Raw genomic sequence first — 20,206 nt, 5'->3', positions numbered from 1 at the left:
TTTCCGTTGGCGCCTTGGAAACAAAGCAAAACTCTGAACAGAAGAGGCATACAATCGTGACTATAAAAGGAACAAAAAGGGAAATAGGAAATGTCAAAATGGAGACAACCAACTAACCTGCAAAAAGGAAAGCACCCTAACAACTTCCTCAAGAGGGCATGTAGACTCATAAAAGTCATTATTAGAATTTTCATTTCAGTATATATCTTAAAGGCCATGTGATGTTATAAATTTCAACGAATCAGTCAATCAACTCCCACACGGCGCCATCACGCGTCTTAAAGTTGCCCTTTTATAGATCCCGAATTTGGCACAAAAGTCCTTTACTGTTGAAATACGTTTGTTTCTGATTCTACAGAATATCTACATACGTAGCTTTATCCATATACTTTCCTTTCTCAGGTAATTCTTCTGTTAATTCCGTTACTTTGCTTTTATTCCTTTTACTGTTTTAATCATTAAAGCAACCTTTAATTTATTCCAATTGCATTGAATTCCTTGTTGATCGTCGTTTCCTATCTGAATTGTGTGTAGAAATGTATTTATGAAAGTCAACTTTGTTTAGGCAACTGAAACTGATTATGTTTTGAATGTACAAGTTTGACTAGGAGATATGAGGAATCAGTGTTTTATGCAGGATAAATATTTGTTAAAAATCCTCTTACGGCCTTTGAACAGAGTAATTTTCCATAATTCTGTGTTTTTGAAGTCTTTACTTGCCGAAACACATATGAAGTATCACTTTTTTTGCGAGTTTTCTACCCGATAAACTATCAGGTGTTTGTGTTTACTATCTGAACTATCAACAACTATTTATCAAAACACACCTCGAAGCTGAGTAGGCCAAGTGTTTTGAATACAATCGCCAAAAGGCTCGTGACAACTTAATTTGCCCATAAAATTTCGTCCACATGGCAGTTGATTCATTAAGTTCGAGGAGTGTTTTGATAAATAGTTGTTGATAGTTCAGGCAGGAAAAACAAACACTTCACAGTTTTCAGTAGGAAACTCACAAAAAAGTGATACTCTAGGTGTGTTTCTGACCATTATCTCTTAAAGTTAATGGCAAGTGCTGTCATCTATTGTCCTTCATTTTCACCTTATATGTGTTTGTGTGTACTTTTTTTCTTTTTGTGTTTTGCTTATTTTTGAGTAATTTATTTGTTAATGCGGCTGCAGTTAGAGTTAATGGCGGATTCTGAGTCCGAGCAAAGTGCCAACATCCATAGAGACTTCTATATTCCTACATATATACTTGCACCGGATGCTTCGAGCAACAGTATACGTCTACCTGATGTACCTACATGCCCTGTGCTAGTGTTCATCAACTCTAAAAGTGGAGGTCAACTTGGAGGACAACTTCTTCGTACATTTCGACATCTTCTTAACAAATATCAGGTAACTTAAGCTGTTTTGCTTGATTCACATAAGTCAAAGGAAATAACTGCACAAGATAACTCCGTGTCCCATAGTAATTGTCATGTTTCGCTTCGTGAGAGTTAATTTGACTAATCTTCGGAGCTAAATTGGATCAGATTAAGTCAATATCTTAAAATTACAATTTAGATTTTTAAAAATTACACGAAAAGTACTATAATTTACAATTATTCGTCTCATATCCATACAACAACAATATATCTTAAAATGCTAGTCAAAGTTAATCTAGTTTGACTCTCGAAAAATGAAACATGACAAGTATTATGGGATGGAGGGAGTTTTTTCTTGCGTCTCATTTTCTCCAATCCTGAGGTTAAACAAAGTAACTGTTTTGCGAACACGCACATATAGTTTCTCTTCTATATAATTCTTTTATTGTATAACTTTTCAGGTTTTTGATTTGGGAGGAGAAGCTCCTGATAGTGTTTTACGTAGACTGTATTTGAATATAGAAATGCTCAAGAGTAATGGTGATCAATTTGCTGCCGATATTGAAGAGAGAATGAGAATAATCGTGAGTTGAATTCTTTGAGTTGGTTCGTGATTTTAACAGGTTTTCTCATAACTTCGCCAGAGGGCCAGATGATTATTTTCCAGCACAAAGTACTGACGTTGAATTATATATTAGGTTGCAGGTGGAGATGGCACGGCTGGCTGGCTTTTAGGAGTTGTATCTGATCTCAAACTATCTCAGCCACCTCCAATTGCGACAGTGCCTTTGGGAACTGGAAATAACCTTCCATTTGCTTTTGGCTGGGTATGGATCTGTGGCAGAAACCGTTGACTCACTAGATTTGTGAAGGATATATTTTCCTGTAAATTGTAGCTCTCAGTATGGTGGTGCAAAAGCTCTCAGTTTGCCAGCCTGGTGTCTTGCTATGAGATTTGTTTCCTAGTTTTGCTTATACTATGTCAAAATTATCTATAAACAACATGGAATCTGTGCGTACAAAAAAAAAAAAAACTGATCATAAACATGTTCATTTATTAGTTAGGAGCTAAAGTCTTTTGTTTTCTATAATACATTAGTTAGTGTGCCTTCAGGTGAGAAAGATACTTTATGTGATGTGCAGTTTTGGTGATTGACAGGGAAAGAAGAATCCAGGGACCGACCTTAACTCCGTCATCTCATTTTTGAAGCAAGTAATGAATGCAAAGGAAATGAAGATGGACAGGTTATTTTGTTAGTTCATATGTGATATTGTGGCCTGTCTGAGATATTGTCAATTTACTTTTGATCCCTTGACGATCAAGTTTCATTTCTTTGTTCAAACTTCTTGTCAGTGGTACAAGCTGAATGTATCGTCTATCTTAAATTGAAGATCTTGTTTTTACATTAAAGATGAGAGCTTGTAATGTATAGTTAATCTAAGTGCAGACACTAGAGGTCTCATTACACTATAAAACTATTACTCCCTTTTGTCCCAATTTATGTGGCACCATATCCTTTTTGGTCTGTCCCAAAAAGAATGTCACCTTTCTTCTATATTTAGAAACAATTTAACTTTATGAGATGATTTACAGCCACACATTTATATAAGGCTTGTTTTGGACCACACATTTCAAAAGTCTTCATTTCTTTCTTAACTCCGTGCCAAGTCAAATGGTGCAACATAAATTGGGACGGAGGGAGTATCTTTTTTCTGAATCAAAAGTAGAGAAATAAATCATAACAACAAATGCGAAAATGGGCCCAATGTAACTATATCTTTTTCTGTAATACTATGTGGATCTTCCTAAAAGATCTATCTTTTCAAGAAAATTGGACAATATTTTTCTGGTCTCTAGCTAAGTCAAGGAGTATTATCGTTTGGTTGATATAGTTATGAAAGCTTTAGTTTACAGTTAAAGAGAGCAGCTTAACATGCTCTTAAGGTGCAATCTCTCCATTTTTACTGGTTTTAATAATCTAAACTCGGCAGTGAAGAAAAGATTGCAAAAGATTGCTATATACATCAACCTTTTGTTCTTAGCATCCAATATTGGTAAAGGATACAGATTTTTACATATTCTATTTCTTGTGATAATTGACCTATCTTAACACGAAAACAAATTTTTGTGTCGATTTAAATGCCTTTTTTATTGTATGCAACCATACTAAACTCTTCCAAAACAATTGGAAGTTCAAGTTTTGGGAAATTTTCTATTTGTTGTTATATTCTATAGTCTTGTGATGGTATATATATTGCGATTGCACATGCTCATTCTCAACCAACCGATATTAAAGAATTTGCTTTATGCAGTTGGCACATTCTTATGAGAATGAGAGCACCAAAAGGTGATCCTTGTGAGCCTATTGCACCGCTGGAATTGCCTCATTCTTTGCATGCCTTTCACCGGGTTTCTCCATCTAGCAAACTGAATGTGGTAAAACATCCTTATCTATTAGTGCTTTTGTGTATAAAGAAATTTTGTCTTCTCTAACATGACTAGCACACACTTTCATATAGTTTAGCTCCATCTTTTGTATCTGCATAAGATCTTGGCAGCTTGTATTAATTTTTTTCTAGTTTTTTGTTGTGTTATATGTCTTTGCTGATAGTATATTAAACCTGGTTCTGCTTCTGTAAGTCTTGCTCCATAATAAATTTAGGTATCACCTTTAAGTCTTCTGCTAATGAAATTGGCTGTTAATAACATCCATCAGAGGCACCTTATATAGGAGGACATGAATAGGATTCCAAAATACTATGAGATAATCTTTGCAAATAATTTATTAATTATTTTTATGATACTCTTGGCTTTCAACAATAGCATTGACTTTAAAGAATATTCTACAGCATGAGTTTTCTTGCTCTGAAGGAAAGATAAACCAAAAAATCACTGTAATTGTAAAAAATATGCTTGTATAGTGTCACAGAAACAGTGAACAATCATTGGAGTTGATATAATATTTGCCTTTCAGCACTTACACATATATAAAGGTACTTCAAATTGGCAAAACTGACATGGTTGGATAGAGATACCATTATTGTTAATTACTTGGAGTACATATTCTAATTGCAAAAAGTTGTTGAAGCCTAATCTTCTATGAGAAAAGAGAACTGCAGGATTCACCATTCTGATTTGAGTGCTATTTGAAAGAGTAAAACATATGTAAAAAATCAGTATATCTTTTACAAGTATCAGCTTCTGCATTCAGTACATTTACTACTTTACAGAGGAATTTCCTTGTGTATTTACTTGTAGTTGGGTAATCATATGAAGCCCAGATTGGGGCATATTCGGGTAAAATTCCCATTTTGGCACTTCCAATATCAAAATGTATTCATATTTGATTAAGAATGAAAAGTGAACATATATATGTCTATCAATATGCATGCGTACATATGTCTATCAGTGTGCATGCGTACATATGTCTATCAGTGTGCATGCGTAATTTCTGGCTTTTGCAAGTTACAATTTTCTTAGCTTGGTCTGTTTCAAAGTGTTACCCATCCGGATGAAGTGAATAACTGCTCTCCTCTTTTAACCACGCAGGAAGGTTTCCATACATTCCGTGGAGGTTTCTGGAATTACTTCAGCATGGGTAAGTTCATGTTCTTCTGATTAGGAATTAAATTCTGTATAGCCATTTACTTCTTCATGTCAGGCTAGTTTAATAATATCGAATAGAATGGGGTAGGATGTGATAATCAATACCTACAAGAAATGATTACAAATAGTCTAAGCATCCAAACATCCAAGGCAATAAGTTAGTAGTTCAAGATTTTTATAAACTCCTCTGAATTTTCTTGTATACCTGATTATGTATCTCCAACACCCTCCTATATGTACCCTCCTATTTTTTTTATTTTTTTTAAATTTTTTTTATATTGTCAGAAAAAAAAACACCCTCATACGCGTGTAACCAAATTCAACGGTTCACACGTGGACCTAAAATTGGACTTACAAGTGTGAGGACGGGCTTATCAAATGTTAGCTTTCATATGTATATGGATGGTTTGCTTCCATTGTTATGTACTAAGCTACGTCTGCAACCGAGAGATTGTAGATCTTTAGAAACAACTTACCTTTCATATAATTTTAGTTCTACCTCGTCTTTTTTAGGAATTTTGACTCCCCCTCAACCCCCTCTTAACACCTTCAGTACCATATTATGACATCTATGAACTAGTGCATTTACATGACAATTAAATGAGGTCCAAGAAAGGAAAATGTAGGATTTAGAACCTCTAGATTTGGAAAATATCTAGTTTGCCTTAAAGATGAATTTGGAACAAAATGAGCCTGTAGAGTGGAACCAATAGAGGATTCATTTAGCCCACCCCATCTAGTTTGGAATCGAGGCGCAAATGATTGATATAAGATCCTTCTACAGAGTTCGGTCTCTTATTTTCCCCTTCTGCATGCCAATTCTTGGTTTGACTCTTAGTTCTGAGTTAATTGGCCAACTAAAGTGTTTAAGATAACCATACTTTTCTTATATTAATTCCTGTATTAAATTTGAGTCAAGTAATTTCATTCTAGAGATTGTTCCACTCATCCATTTCTTTTATAGTTTAAATTCTTAAAAAAAAAAAAAAAAAAAAAAAAGGTCCTCTAAATTATTTCAACTTGAAAGAAGGTTGGGTGAAATTGACTCCATAGATATTTACTAGAAGAAAAATTTAATTTGTCATAAAATGCCTGCATTAGTAATTGATTTTCGTGAATGACAATAATACGACCGCTAGGAACATACAATTCCCAGACATAATTACATAAACAAAATGTCCATGCGTTTAGTCTTAACCTACAGAGACTCTGATCTGATGTTATTTCTTTGCTTGTGCTGTGAGTCATCTAGTACTACATCTAACGCGAATTCTCTGTTAACAGGGATGGATGCACAAGTATCTTATGCATTTCACTCAGAGCGAAAGATGAACCCTGACAAATTCAAAAACCAACTTGTCAATCAGGTAGTAAAGTGAATGACAAAATTTAAGATGATACAGCTTCTCTTTGGTTTATTTATCTGAATCTTTGCATATCAATTTGAAGTTAATTGTCCTAGTCTTGTGCTTTTGGACCCTTTTTTCGTTCTATCTAGAAGAAAAGAAAATTACTCTTTATTGACTTCTGTGGCAAAACAGATAAGTTGAGGATGTAGGGTTGGTTCTTGACAGCAGGGATCAAGATTTTCGGTTTTCCATATTATCTTGTGAGTGCATAATGGGTTCTGTTCCTTCACACAAAGGCCAAAAGTAAAATGGTTTCCAGTGTTAACTTTGTGTTGGTATCAGCTTATGGAAACTTGACTAATGGAACTCTGGCTTTACATCCCCTGCTGTTGAGACAGATGAGACATATGATAGATCAAAGAAAACTTCATACATGTGCAACTTTTATCTTGATTTATGTGCCGTAGACCCTCCTATGACACCTAGTTTATCCTATCCTTGTGCAAACCAAGTAACTCGACGTGCTATCTATGTAAATACTATGCAAAACGTGTTATTCCCTACCTGTTTTCTCAGATAAGCTTCTAATGCTTCTTATTGTCTTTAATTAGTTTATCCACATCTCCTCGAACTAACAGTTTCATCCCTGAAGCCTTAAGCACTTCTAAAATTGTCTACTAGGCTAATGTTTCAATAAATACATAAGTATGGGTTGGTTCCGAAGTCATATTGCTAGGAATATTGGTGATTGGAAGAAGAAAAGGTTAAGAAACTAATTAAGGTCCATCCCAGTTGGTTTCATTTTTCCTTTTCTTAAATACGTTGACTGAGGGAACTTGGAAGTAGGTGATATTATGCTTATGGTTTCTCTATCCTATAGCTCAAATGAAGTAATTTTGCCTCTTGACATTCTATAAATGATTCGAATTTCCTGAAATTAGCTATTGCTTTAGAGTAGATAATTATTTGAAGGGATGCCTAATGCTAATTTTTGTTGCTCCACAGAGTTCATATTTAAAGCTAGGATGTACACAAGGATGGTTTTTTGCCCCCCTCGTTCATCGTTCTTCGAGGTTAGTTTGCAGTGTAGTTTTTATGCACAAACTTTTTGTATCTGTTCCATCAGTGTATGGTACTTTGTTCTTATGTGCTGACTTTAAATAGCCATGTAAATTTGCTTTGATCTTCTTGCTGGAAACATGAAAATGTGAACTTGATGATTGCTCTTGGTAACTCAGTGAGATACTCCCTTTTTTGTAGTTTGTCAATATAATATTAGCCAATACGTTAGCAATTTCAACACTAAATTTACGCAAGTTGATTGTTCCAACATACATGAAAATTTGAGAAAACATGAACTCTTGGATTATTACCCTTGCCCGGTAATAAACCATGTCAATTACTATTTACTTGGGATGGAAATATAACTACAAATTCTGCAGCTGTCATTGGTATCCAAGTTCAACCTGTGTTTTTCCCGTTTATAATTTGTGCCAAGTATTGAGTTAAATTTGAACAAAACATTGAGAAAAATAAGAATTTTTCCTGCCACAAGATGGTTCAAGTTCATTACTTCTGGATGGAATATTTGATGATCATCTCTTATGATGGTACAACTTAGGAGAATTTACTGATCTCCGTTGGCTGCTAATTTGTTTACTGCAGGAACATAGCTCAACTGACCAAGGTTAAAATAATGAAAAAGCAGGGTGAATGGCAAGACCTTCACATCCCTCCCAGGTATTATTAGTTACTTGTATAGGAACCTTCGATGACAACTTGACAATTTAATTTTCTGTATCATTTTTCAAATAGAATGTTTTGGCTGTTTTCCTGTAACCTATTGCTGGTTGCATTACTGATCTATCTGTATGCTTGATGAAGTTGGTTCCTGAAGAACTACTACCTATGAGTTGTAACTATTCTTTTCGTCATCCAATTGTACATGCAGTGTCAGGTCAATCGTATGCCTCAACTTGCCTAGCTTTTCCGGTGGACTAAATCCTTGGGGAACACCAAATAGCAACAAACGTCGATATGTATGTATCGGAACAAGCTTCTTCCTGAATCCGCCCCTTTTTCTGTTTCCTTAATTGTGTAGTTATGCTGACGTTCATATATTTCTTTAATGGACAGAGGGACTTGACTCCTCCTTTTGTAGACGATGGCCTTCTTGAGGTTGTTGGATTCAGAGATGCTTGGCACGGATTGGTCCTCCTTGCTCCCAAAGGACACGGGACACGTCTTGCTCAGGTTAGGAACAAATTGCGGTTATTACAAATATTTCCGTGTATATGTACGTTGACCAATGAGAAGTTCTGTTTCTACTAGTGATTGTCTTTGTATTGCAAGAAGGATAAAAACGTTGAGCCGATAGCGTTACCCAGAAAAAAATTAAAAAATTGAACAAATAGAACATAAGACCCATAACTTTTTTTGGAATAAAGTAAAATACGCATCATTTGTCTAAATTATTGCTGATGGCCCTGAGAAAATAAAATATCCACCATGACCTGTAGTGTTTATTCGGGAGAGAGGTCATCTTTGTTAGATCTTTTATGAGAAAACAGAGTTTATGTGTACTTATAATCTCGCCTACTATTTATGCTGAAAATTTAGCTGCTTATTTCCACTACGATTTCACTATTTGTAGGCTCATCGAATCCGGTTTGAGTTTCACAAAGCTTCAGCTGAGCATACGTTTATGAGGATTGATGGGGAACCATGGAAGCAGCCCCTACCAGAAAATGATGACACTGTTGTGGTAGAAATTTCTCATCTGGGCCAAGTTAAGATGCTTGCTACCCATGACTGCAGAGCCAAAAGCATACATGATCCCTCAAGTCAATTCAATCATGAGGCTGATGAGGTTGATAGCGATGACGAAAATTCTGTCGATGAAGAAAGACGAAAATTTGGGGCAGCAGACACTTTCAAAATTCCAGATGAGGTTGATGTTTCTAGTCTCAGTTAGTTTCCTAGTAGTTCTCCAATTACCTCTATATTCCATTTGTTGTATAGTAGACAAAACGAGGCTCCATGCCAAATTTAATGAAATAGATATTTTAGAAGTTTTGCGTAGAAATTTCCTGACTAATTGTGGTGTAAAGGAGCAAGTTCAATGACTTGGTGTATGATAAAGGAGGCGCTTGATTTCATCATTATAGCCTTTTTACAGGCCAAATTTTATTTAACCGAGTATTATATGGCTTTTAAACTTGCATTCTCTACCAACAGTGATCAGATCAGGAATATCATTCCTTTTGTTGAATAGTAGTGAAGTCTGAATGGAGAATACTGAGAATAGAGATCACTCCAATTTAAATGAGAGGAGGATCCGAGGAAATGTTAAAAAATTGGAAGAGGGTGATCTGGTTTAGACTTAAAGCACTGTACTGGTTCCGATCTTTAGGTATGACCACATTTTAGTGCAAGTTCAGTCAAGGGAAATTTCTATATTACTGGAATCAGGACGGTCTGAAAATGTATGTTTTGAAGTAGCCGTGTGTAACATTTCAGGATTTAAGAAGATCGTGGATAACTTTGGCAACTAACAAGTTTAACTCCTAATGCAACAATCTAAGATTTTGCTTAGCTTGATTAGCAATGTGCCTTTAGAAAACACAAATGAAAATTTAAAATCCTCGATCAAATTACGAACGAAGTGCTTTGAAGTATACTTGAAGGCCCTAATCTTCGAGGATAGGGTGGGAGATCCTATTGTTTTTTTACATTCACGAACTTTCTGTAATTGTGAGTACTTACCACTCACTTGTAGAGCTCTCTCTATCTATCAGTACTCTGGTAAGAATAAAGATAGTTGTAAAGCAATGTTTACAGATTCAAACAAAAGCAGAACCAAAGAAAATGAGAGCGCAGAGCAAATCTTCGATTTTTGTCACCACAGAGAGGCTTTATCTACAAATAATTTAGAGATAATTGCAACAATACAGGTAATCTGCTTAACCAGAAAATAACGAACATTGCTGTGTATCTCAATTACTGTAGTTAAAAAAACATTCAACGTAACTTTGATCTTCTAATATAACTTGCCTGAGTTTTGAAGACTGAGCTCTATAATACATGGACTGTTCAAGAGCGAACAAGTCAATGAGGTCCAAGCAGGAGGACAAAATGATATTTGCCTTACCTCCCAGCATATTGGTAGTCTCCCAAACATTTACTCACAGTCTCATTGGCCTTCTGAGTTTCCCTCTCTCCTCTCTTTTTCTTCTCCCTGAATAACACACACATTATAAAATTGAGATAAAATGGTAAAAGCATTTTCACCAGACAAGGTCTTGATTGACTATTTGCACTATACTAAAATACATGTGAAGCATGTAAAAGATGGAGAGAGGGAAAAAAACAGGCCAAAAACAAGTGTTTTTTTCCTTGGGGGTGGGAGTCGGGGTGTGATCATAAAGTAGGGGGGAAAAAAGAGAATAATCATGGATTTCAGCAGATTATGATGAACAAAACCTTGTTAGAGCTTATCTAAGAAGCATGCTAGAGAAAAAGCAGCTGAATAGTTTTTAGGGAACAGTTAAGAGAAAGGATACCGAAGAGTGGCAAAACCAAGAAAGAACTCTAACCTTTCCACGTATTCCTTCAACAACTCTTTAGCCTGAACCAGCTTGGAGAGCAAATTGCGATAAACGTCAAGGTCCCGGTCCACACTTTTCTTATTTACATTGAGTGCAGCACAAAGCTGTCATGCCAATTCCACAAGTCAACAATGATATTCTCATCCAAGTGTGTTCAAATATACATGAGCATAAACATCTAAAAAGGGGGATTGCCTATACATGAACATACAGGGAACCTGCTACACTAGTTACTCCGATAATAAGCAAGTCCATTGTCATTTCATTAATACAATTATCCAAACAAGTGATTTTTTTAATGGCAAATAACCTCAAGATTATCTCAAGTTTAAATGGTTTTGTTCTTTTTGCTTACTAGCACGAATCTCTTGAAAACTACCCCAACCACCAAAGAGCTCATATGAAGAGTACAACAAGGAACTCTAACTAAAAAAAAGTCTTCATATTAGCCTACTTGTCATACATCATTTTCATGAAGAAATAAAAAACAATTATGTTATAATCAGCAAAGTACAGGGCAATTTAATTCTCTCTATACATAGAGGGATAACTGAAACCTTTTACTTTCTCGTGCAGGTTAAGAGACAAAATAAGTCTCGCGGGAGGAAGCCTAGCCTATGGGCTCTATTAAGGAACTTGCTTGCTTTTCTTCCAGAGAGACATTGAATTTCATCTTAATGGAGTATAATGTTGTATATGAGAAAAATGATTCTGAACTTTTCTTTGTTCCCTCTTTTTCCTCTTTTGTGATGGATGTAACTGTGTGCGATTATAATCATCTAACAGTCACAAACTTGTTGATTCGTCAGTGCAATCAAGGAATGCTAGCTTTGATAGATGATTTATAGTAACGGAGATAGTAGCACTCCTGAAGGCTGGAGATCCACATACCTAAGTGAAAGACTAACTAAAGCCTGATATTTCAAGTACAATCACAGGAGTATCATGGACTAGTTAAATCCATTCAGGAAATGTGCACCAAAACTAACACAAAGAGTTCCTAATTTACAGTGTTGGCCATTAGTCCATGCGCTTTTCCTTGTTCTATGACGACTGCCATCAATTCTCTCTCTGACAGATTTCCTGAGAACTCATACCTTTGACCAGATTAACACTTGCGCATAACCATGTTTTATGGAAAAATGATATCAATGCTCTTTCAAGTAATATTTATACAGTTCCTGATGATTAATTGTAGTTTTAGTCTATACAATACACAGGTCTAAGTTTTACCGTATATCATAAAACAACCACGTAAGATTTTACACACTTATTCTTAAGAATTTGTTGCTTCACATCTACTTCTAGCGTGATCCGTAACACTCCTGGATGTTCATTTTTTTTTCAATAGTGAAAATGTCAAGAAGAAAGAGAAACAGTTAAATGGGTAAGGTAACCGAAAGGATTATTGATGTGACTCAATTAACAAAATGACAAAAGTAAGAATGAATTCTCTCTTAGGCGCACAGCGTGCCATTGGTAATGATTCTACTAAGGTGACACAAATTCTCTTTCATCATAAACCAAAATAAGTCAAGTCTACCAACTCCCTCTAAATTGCAACTCTGAGATCTTGGTTGAGCTTGAATGCCTTTCGGTATAATCCCTTTAAAATCAATTTAGTTCATCACCAAAGTGTTCATGTCAAATTGCCCAATCCATAACCAACTATATTGAGCAAAACCTCAAATTTTAAGTGATCCACATGCTGAAGGCGAGTCTTCTGCTCTTTTAAGAAACTTAAACTTTGATTTTGAAAAAGTCAAAAGACCAAGAGTTTTAAGGAGAACTTTCTTGGCATCAAACATTGGGTATTGGCTTTAGACTTCGTGCCCCAAAAAAAAAAAAAGAAGAAGAAGAAGAAGAAGTTTGCCACTGAACTTTCACAGAAGGGCGCAAAGAGATGACTGTGAGTTTGAAGGCTTTAGCAGCAAACTGTCTTGTTGGGAAATGCTGTTGTTAATGGCTGGGATTACCAGAAGCAAATAGTCACTAAGAATATCTCTACTGATCCTTTTGCTACTTACAGACATCAATATCAAATCAATTAAGACTCATGAGAAGAAAAGAGAGTTTGAATTAGCAGCCCGATCATGTCTAACTTTAGGCAATGTAGAATGCCTAGCCAGGAAGGAGAATGTGAGGGGACATGATCCTTCTTTCTGAAATTTCTCTAATTCTCTGACTGGTTTTCGATCCTTCCCTTTGCTCTGTTCGATATCAGCCAGAATGATACTGTAGTTTTCTAAGCCTGGGGGTAATAAAGTATAGAGGCTGGCAACCAAATATGACCAAAAAGACAAGGATAGAACTATATCTAGATTCTTGCCATGAAGGGAATCAATTACTTCATCCAAAAAAAGACTATATCTAGATTCTAGCCCCAACTCTTGAGAAGCTCTAAGCGAAAATATGTGTCATCAGTGTTTTCACGTGAACCAGGTTTCCTGATTTTTAGAGTTCTATCCAAGATGAGAAGTTGAGAACTTGAAAACTTATATGTTTTTGTTTAATTTAGTATCTTTCTTTTTCGTTTTTCCAATGCACCCAGTAGTTAGCTATGCAAAGGCAAATTGAAACTATATGTTTCTCACCCGGATATGGGCTAAGTTCTGATCATGTAACTTTATTTCTGACACTAAATACCATTATGCATTGATCATAACTATTTCCAGAGTGTTAAAGCTTCACACAGAAACCAGAGTGCTTATGGTGTTTCAAGATGATTTAAGTAATCCAAGTAAAAACAGAGATGAGCAGGAAGTTCTTGTAAAATACAAAACATAAGAATATTATGATATATACCTTTTCTAAGATGGTAGGATCAGTTACATTTGCCAACTCAAGTAGGCGAAAGAGACCAACCGCAAATAATCGACTGTAGCAGAAACTATCCTTGGTTCCAGCTCTCTGTGCAATATCTTTGAAAATATTTTCAACTTCTCCATCTTTGGATGAAAAGTCAACTAGCGTACTGGCATTTTGAGTACGAGCCCATTCTTCTAATTTTTGTGCATCAGCTCTGTAAACATACTGGGAAAATTAGAAATCTCTAGAAAGGAAAAAATTAAAGGCCATACATCATTAAAAAAAAAAAGTTTTAGAGCAAGTACATGCTTGATAAAACTACTCAAGGTTAGACAAAAGATTATGACAACTACAACAATAACAGCAACAACATCTATGCCTCAACCCCAAACTCTTGGCACTCGGCTATATGAATCATCAATATCCATTTCGCTCACATGCACACATTTCAGTTACTACTCAAGACTATAACAAATGTGACTAAAGAAAATAAGAACATCACAAAACGTTCTTACCTTCTCACGTTGGATAGTCATGATAATTAAAACGTAATGCACAGGAAAAATCTAAATGAAAAATGAATATCTTCTCACATTATTAAGTTTCAAATAAATGGAGCATAGTTTCAGCATTTTCTTGGTTGGTTCATTTTAGCATAATATAGCCACCTCAACTGACCATCTGCCTTTTTTACAAAAAATTCTAAAGCTCGAGTTTTTGTGGTTATATTATAAAATCGGATAGTCTCCATTTGAATGGAAAATTAGTGCCTTTACCTCTGGTCGGTAAAGACTATGGTCCTTGGATTTTTTCTGCTCTGGGCATTATTATTACTGTTGTTGTCTCTTCAAGGTGTTAGAGACATAATCTGCTTAGTTCATAGGCATCATGGTTTAATTCTTAAAAATTTACTAGGACTGGACATCTTCTCCGTTCCAAAGGCAAAGATTTGCAGTTAGACTAGATAAGGCTTCTTTAATGAAATAGGAGATGCTTGCTTCTAGGTCACGGCCCTAAACTTTCATGGAGTACATGGAGCAAACTCTAGAACAATATTTGACTTCTCTTAACAAAATTACGAAAACAAGAAGATAGAGACTGAATTTTGGCCACTACGAGGAAGAGACAGGCTCTTCCTGGAATTCTATTTCTTGTACATAGAGACATGTCATGCTTCAACTCTTTCCTTAAATCTTTTTTTTGATAAGTTAAAACTCATTAGTTAGCAAAGATTCAATGTTAGCAGCCAAGCACTTATAATTAATAATTCGTGTGCCCTTCAATAGAAAAGGAGTAAAAGCAACAAAAAGTGGCAAGAGATGGATCAAACATGCCTGTATTGCGCAGGATCCTCCTTTAGTGCCTCTATATATGCTTTGAAGATGGCATCACGATCCTCATCACTTGGGTAACCCTCCATAAGTTGATCATATACAGTAACAAAACCTAGCGCAAAGATGGGATCATATTGGTAGGATTTCTTGTACTTTATCAAATGTTGTTGCACGATTAGCTCTTGTAACACTGTGTTGTAGACAGTTGGAATTGGACGCTTGTAAGCGGTCAAGAAATTCATTTTAGTGTCAGCAACAGTTGGCAAATCTGGAAACAATTCAACACGCTGCATCATTACCTTATGAAATAAACACTTGAAAAATCATTAAGATAGAACAGAATAAGTAACCAGAAAGAAATTAGACTAAACAAAATGTAAATACAGAAAGTACAAATAGTTCCAAAAATGTAAACAGATGAACTAAACCAGAGAAGGCTTCATTTTCTCTGTTAGTTCAATATACCATGTTTTTTCCTTTGACATGTTAATTCAATCTTCATTAGCAAGAAGTACTACTCCCTCCTCTCCATTTTAGATGATGTTATATGGATGAACAAGGAGTCTAATAAATCCAAAAATGCAGTCTAATATATTTACTTGACTAATATATATATATTTGAAAATTCTTTTAGAAAAGGTAGGGTCATTTTATTTACACGGCATTACTTCATCACGAAAGGTATATTAAATCATCTCCTTAGCTAAATTAAGGAGCAAACGAAATCTAACTGTATTGGTAATAATTGAAGACAAATATTAAATTAAAGGCTAAAAATTAGTCTTATCGAGAAATCATCAAACAAAAGTTTAAAATAGGAATAGTTTAACTAATTTAAATTCGTGTAAAACATTTTGGAACTTTTAGTGTTATATAAAGCAAAATGCAGTGAGTACATAACAGCAAATCATTCTCAATACTTCAAATCACATATAAGTAATTCCAACAATCATCTGCATTTCACTATATCTAGATCCAACTTCAACCATTATGCATTTCATATCAAAAGCTGAAAGATAAAGACTAAACGTAGTCGTATTAGCAAGAACTTAGTTAAGCAATTGTAACATTATACATACACCTGCACACAATCATGCAATTAGCTATAGACACTTGCTGAGTAACTCAACTAAAACAGAAACATAGATGAAAAAAGCTACCATATGTTTTACTTTTGGCTCAACACATAGACAACCTCTTATATTTGCCAACAAAGTCCATTTAAACACTCAAACAAAGTCTTGTTTCAATTGAGTATCTGAACACATAATAAAGTGTTCCTATTACACACTTTTGGTTCAAATTTCTCAAGTGTCTATTAGAACCACATAAAATATATCATCTCCTTTAAGTATACACATTCAGTGGCGGATCCAGGATTTTCATTCAAGGGGATCAAAAAAAATAACAAAAGCTAAATATCAAAAATAATGTTGTCAGCGGGGATTGAACCTAGGACACTAGAGACAATTTTGAACACCCTGGACCACTAGAGCTAACCTTTTGCATTTGTTTAGGGTGTTCAAAAGTTAATATATATACATAAACACGAATTTAAAATCTACCCTATATACACTATAATTTTTTGCCGAGGGTGTTCGGGTGAACACCCTGCCACACAGATCCGCCCCTGTACACATTAGCCTCAATTGGAAGTTTTAATGGCTTCTTGAGGCAAATGAATATAATTAAAGGAGGTGACATATTTTAAATGTTTAACTTATCTATCACGCTAGAGAACACGCACACAGTGTTATAAAAGGCAGTTTCAGGACTCGCCCCGGGGCGGGGCACTGGCAAAACGCCTCGGGGCTCACGTGCGGGCTTAGTTCCTGTGAAGCTTACGCCCTAAGCGCCCGACTGTACGCCCTAAACACGCCTAACACCCAACGCTCAGAGCTCACCTAACAATTCTTACACAAATTATATGTTAAATTCCTTAATAAAATCGTTGACCTTCATAATTCTTTAACAAATGAATGATACTTAATAGTTTTCCATCTATAGAAGTAAGAACATTTTGTCATGTGTCCAAGCGCTCAATTAAAACAAGCCGTACTTCGAGTGTCTAAATGAAATTAGCTGACAAGTTTAAGGCGTTGTCAATGTATTAAGCCTTACTTTTTTCTATTTCAAATTAGTTAAGCAATTGTAATATTATACATATATACACCACCACACAATCATGCAATTAGCTATGGACACGTGCTGAATACTAAATTAAAACAGAAAAACTGATGAAAGGAGCTAGCACTATATAATTTAAAAACACACTTGAAGTATCACTTTTCTGCGAGTTTGCTACCTAAACAGACGTTTGTTTGCGTTTCCTACCTGAACTATCACCAATTATTTATCAAAACACACCTCAAAGCTGACTAGACCAAGTGTTTGAATACAATCTCCAAAAGGCTCGTGACAGCTTAATTTGCCCATAAAATTCCGTCCACATGGCTGCTGACTCATTAATTTCGAGGCGTGTTTTGATAAATAGTCGGTGATTGTTCAGGTAGAAAACACAAACACCTGATACTTGAGGTAGGAAACTCGCAAAAAACTGACACTTCAGGTACATTTTTGACCATTATCTCTAAAACATTCTCAATACTTCAAATCACATACAAGTAATTCCAACAAGAAAACATGTGCATTTCACTTATATCTAAATCCAAATTCAAACTTGCTGAGCAAGTAACTAAACTAAAAAGAGCCAGTAATTTTTGTTTTCTAATTCAAATTCGAAGCAATGAGTAAATGAGTAACTTACCTGAGGCTGAACTGGACATGCAATGAACAACAAAACGAGAGGTTGAAGATTTGGAAGATCGAACATTGACTGAATCAAATGAGAAATTGGAACGAAACCTAAATGTATCAATAACACGACACGAAGATACACACGATTTCCTTTCAGTCGATTGAGCAATCGCTGAGAAAGATAGTGAAGTAACCGCTGCCATTACTACAATCAAAAAGGTAAAGAAGATGAGAAAAAGGAAATGCAAATAGTGTGTTGGTTGTTGCTTTAGAGAATGGAATTGTTGTTGTTGTTGTTTTCCATTTCAATGTGGAAAATGGAGAAAGGAAAGAAAAATGGAGGGTGAGGTTTGGATTTGAGGGCTTATCCTTTGTTTTTAAGGATTTTTTTTTTCATTTTTAGTGTTTATGGGATTAGACGAATGAGATTACTACATGTGGACTCAGATTGATACTGATCGGATCCATTTGTACGGGTACCTTTTTTTTGTGGTTATGAACGATTGTAACTTGTAACCTATGTCAGTTGAGCAGTACAAGTAAACACGCTTTCAAGTGAGCACCAGTTACATTACTTCCCAATAATAATATTAAAAAAAAAGTCTTCCAAAATTATAAAACATTGACAGTTCTAAATGCGAGAGTTTTAACATTTAAGTTAACTGAGAGACGTTCATAATTATTTAAGTAAAATTTATATATTCTGAAAAAAAAAAAAACATTGAAAAGTATTACAAACCATAACCTTTTCTAATTATAAATATTAAAAAAAAATTAGAAGTTTTGTCAAAAGAACAATGAATAGATGTTGGAATTCTTCTTTGTTTAATTTAAAAATGACTATCGTTTGGAAAAATGCGTGTTGTCTTGCATTAAACTTTGTACAAATAACATTTTCCTCCTCAATGTTTGGTGTAAGGAAAACTTCCGCTTGCACCTTTCCAAGTAAATCAAACAAGAAACAACCTTTTGAAAGTTACCATGTTACATTGGGTTTCTTAACAAAATTAACGTATTTAATAATTGTACGGACATTAAAATTGATTGAGTGACCTTTGATCCTTTGGCGACACAAGGCACTACATGAAGCATCTCTTGCTTGTTTTAATTGTTCAAATGTGAGTCTAGAATTTATGTCAGTAACAAAATACAATATCAACTCATAGTCACTGACTCACTTCTATCCGCGCATCAAACTAATTTGATGTCCACTGCTAGAGAAGAAGGGAAAAGGGTCAAATTACCTTTTTATTTGGGAAAAAAGGCTAAAAATATCCACGTTACGAAATTGGGTCAAAAATACCCCTTCCATCAGTAAAGTTTTCAAATATACTCATGTCTTAACGGAAATCCCCAAATTCTCCAAAATAACCCTTTTCATTTTTTTAAACCCGACACAACTAAATTAAAAAGAACCCACACGATCATAGAGCAAACCATCTGATTTTTCGTTCTGATTGGCTTGACATGAATCAAGAAACAGAAACCACAATTTAAATATCTCGAATTATTCATTGATTTGATACACAAAGTTATAATTATGGCTTATTTTCTAGTATGAATTTAGCTATCCAAGTATATTTTAGACAGGTTTAAAAAATGAAATCGGGTTATTTTGGAAAATTTGGAATTTTTGTTAAGACAAGGGTATATTAGAAAATTTTAATGACGGAAGGGGTATTTTTTACCCAAATTCGTAATAGAGAACATTTCTAGCCCTTTTCCCAAAGTAGAGGGGCATTTTGACCCTTTTCCCGAAGAAGAATGCAAACTTCATGAACGATCTTTTGTAACTAGCTATTGACTAATGGGTAAAATTAAAATCAATTACTTCTTCCTGTTTGTGTTTTGCTTTGAATCAATGAGTGTGGTCGTTGATCCGTCGTACATTGTCCGTTTAGTGATTTTTTTTTTCATCCGGCGTTCAGTATCAGTATTGGAGCCCGACTAAATATGAATCGCAAGTTGCAGGGCTCCCAACTCCATTTAGTGATTTACATATCGACAGAAACAGGGTCTAGCTGTAAGTCATACCTATTCAAGAATACTTTTTACGATCACTGAATATGGAGCTACTTGCAAACGTAGATATTTCCGACTCTCACATGTTTATGTTCAGTGTCGGATTCAGAATTTTAAGCTTGTGGGTGCTCACTTTTTTAATATAAACTTAGTATAAATCGTATAGTATGAGTACACAACTATTTAAACACGGTAGTTTTAAAAAAGTGAATGAGAAAACGCGATTTATATTATTATTCCAAAAAAAACTCTTCATTTCTTAGTAAAAAATGAATTAGCTTGAAGGATTTTCTTAGCCAGCCAACATTTCTCAAGAAAAACGAGAGGATGATTTTTTTCTCTTTCTTTGTCACAA

At 35.0% G+C, this 20,206-nt stretch overlaps 2 protein-coding genes across 6 annotated transcripts; one reads left to right on the top strand and one right to left on the bottom strand.

Annotated features, from left to right (window-relative positions):
* LOC132035817 (diacylglycerol kinase 1-like) lies at window positions 1-11,718 on the top strand. Of its 5 annotated transcripts, none has more exons than XM_059425954.1 (14): window positions 3-160; window positions 359-402; window positions 1,180-1,398; window positions 1,829-1,951; window positions 2,066-2,194; window positions 2,527-2,612; window positions 3,681-3,804; window positions 4,918-4,966; window positions 6,259-6,341; window positions 7,329-7,396; window positions 7,989-8,063; window positions 8,275-8,362; window positions 8,460-8,576; window positions 8,977-9,481. In XM_059425954.1, the coding sequence occupies exons 3-14, from the start codon at window positions 1,189-1,191 to the stop codon at window positions 9,295-9,297; spliced, it is 1,473 nt and encodes a 490-aa protein (XP_059281937.1). In that variant the 5' UTR covers window positions 3-160; window positions 359-402; window positions 1,180-1,188; the 3' UTR covers window positions 9,298-9,481. The 5 variants fall into 5 exon arrangements, with proteins under 5 accessions (XP_059281938.1, XP_059281937.1, XP_059281936.1 ...); XM_059425956.1 differs by lacking the exons at window positions 3-160; window positions 359-402 and adding exons at window positions 592-679; window positions 11,507-11,718 and having other exon boundaries at window positions 8,977-9,273; XM_059425955.1 differs by lacking the exon at window positions 359-402 and having other exon boundaries at window positions 1-160.
* Window positions 10,201-18,193, bottom strand: LOC132035818 (protein THYLAKOID FORMATION1, chloroplastic). The gene is made up of 5 exons (XM_059425957.1): window positions 17,840-18,193; window positions 15,073-15,340; window positions 13,736-13,952; window positions 10,919-11,034; window positions 10,201-10,560 (listed from the first exon to the last, which is right to left on the bottom strand). Exons 1-5 carry the CDS (start codon window positions 18,030-18,032, stop codon window positions 10,470-10,472), a joined length of 885 nt encoding a protein of 294 aa, XP_059281940.1. The 5' UTR covers window positions 18,033-18,193; the 3' UTR covers window positions 10,201-10,469.
* Window positions 18,194-20,206: the final 2,013 nt, after the last annotated feature.

The sequence above is a fragment of the Lycium ferocissimum genome, chromosome 11 (assembly GCF_029784015.1).
Source record: "Lycium ferocissimum isolate CSIRO_LF1 chromosome 11, AGI_CSIRO_Lferr_CH_V1, whole genome shotgun sequence".
Lineage (NCBI taxonomy): Eukaryota > Viridiplantae > Streptophyta > Magnoliopsida > Solanales > Solanaceae > Lycium > Lycium ferocissimum.
Note: the sequence above shows the minus strand (reverse complement) of the source record. Positions and strands in the feature narration are given on the sequence as shown.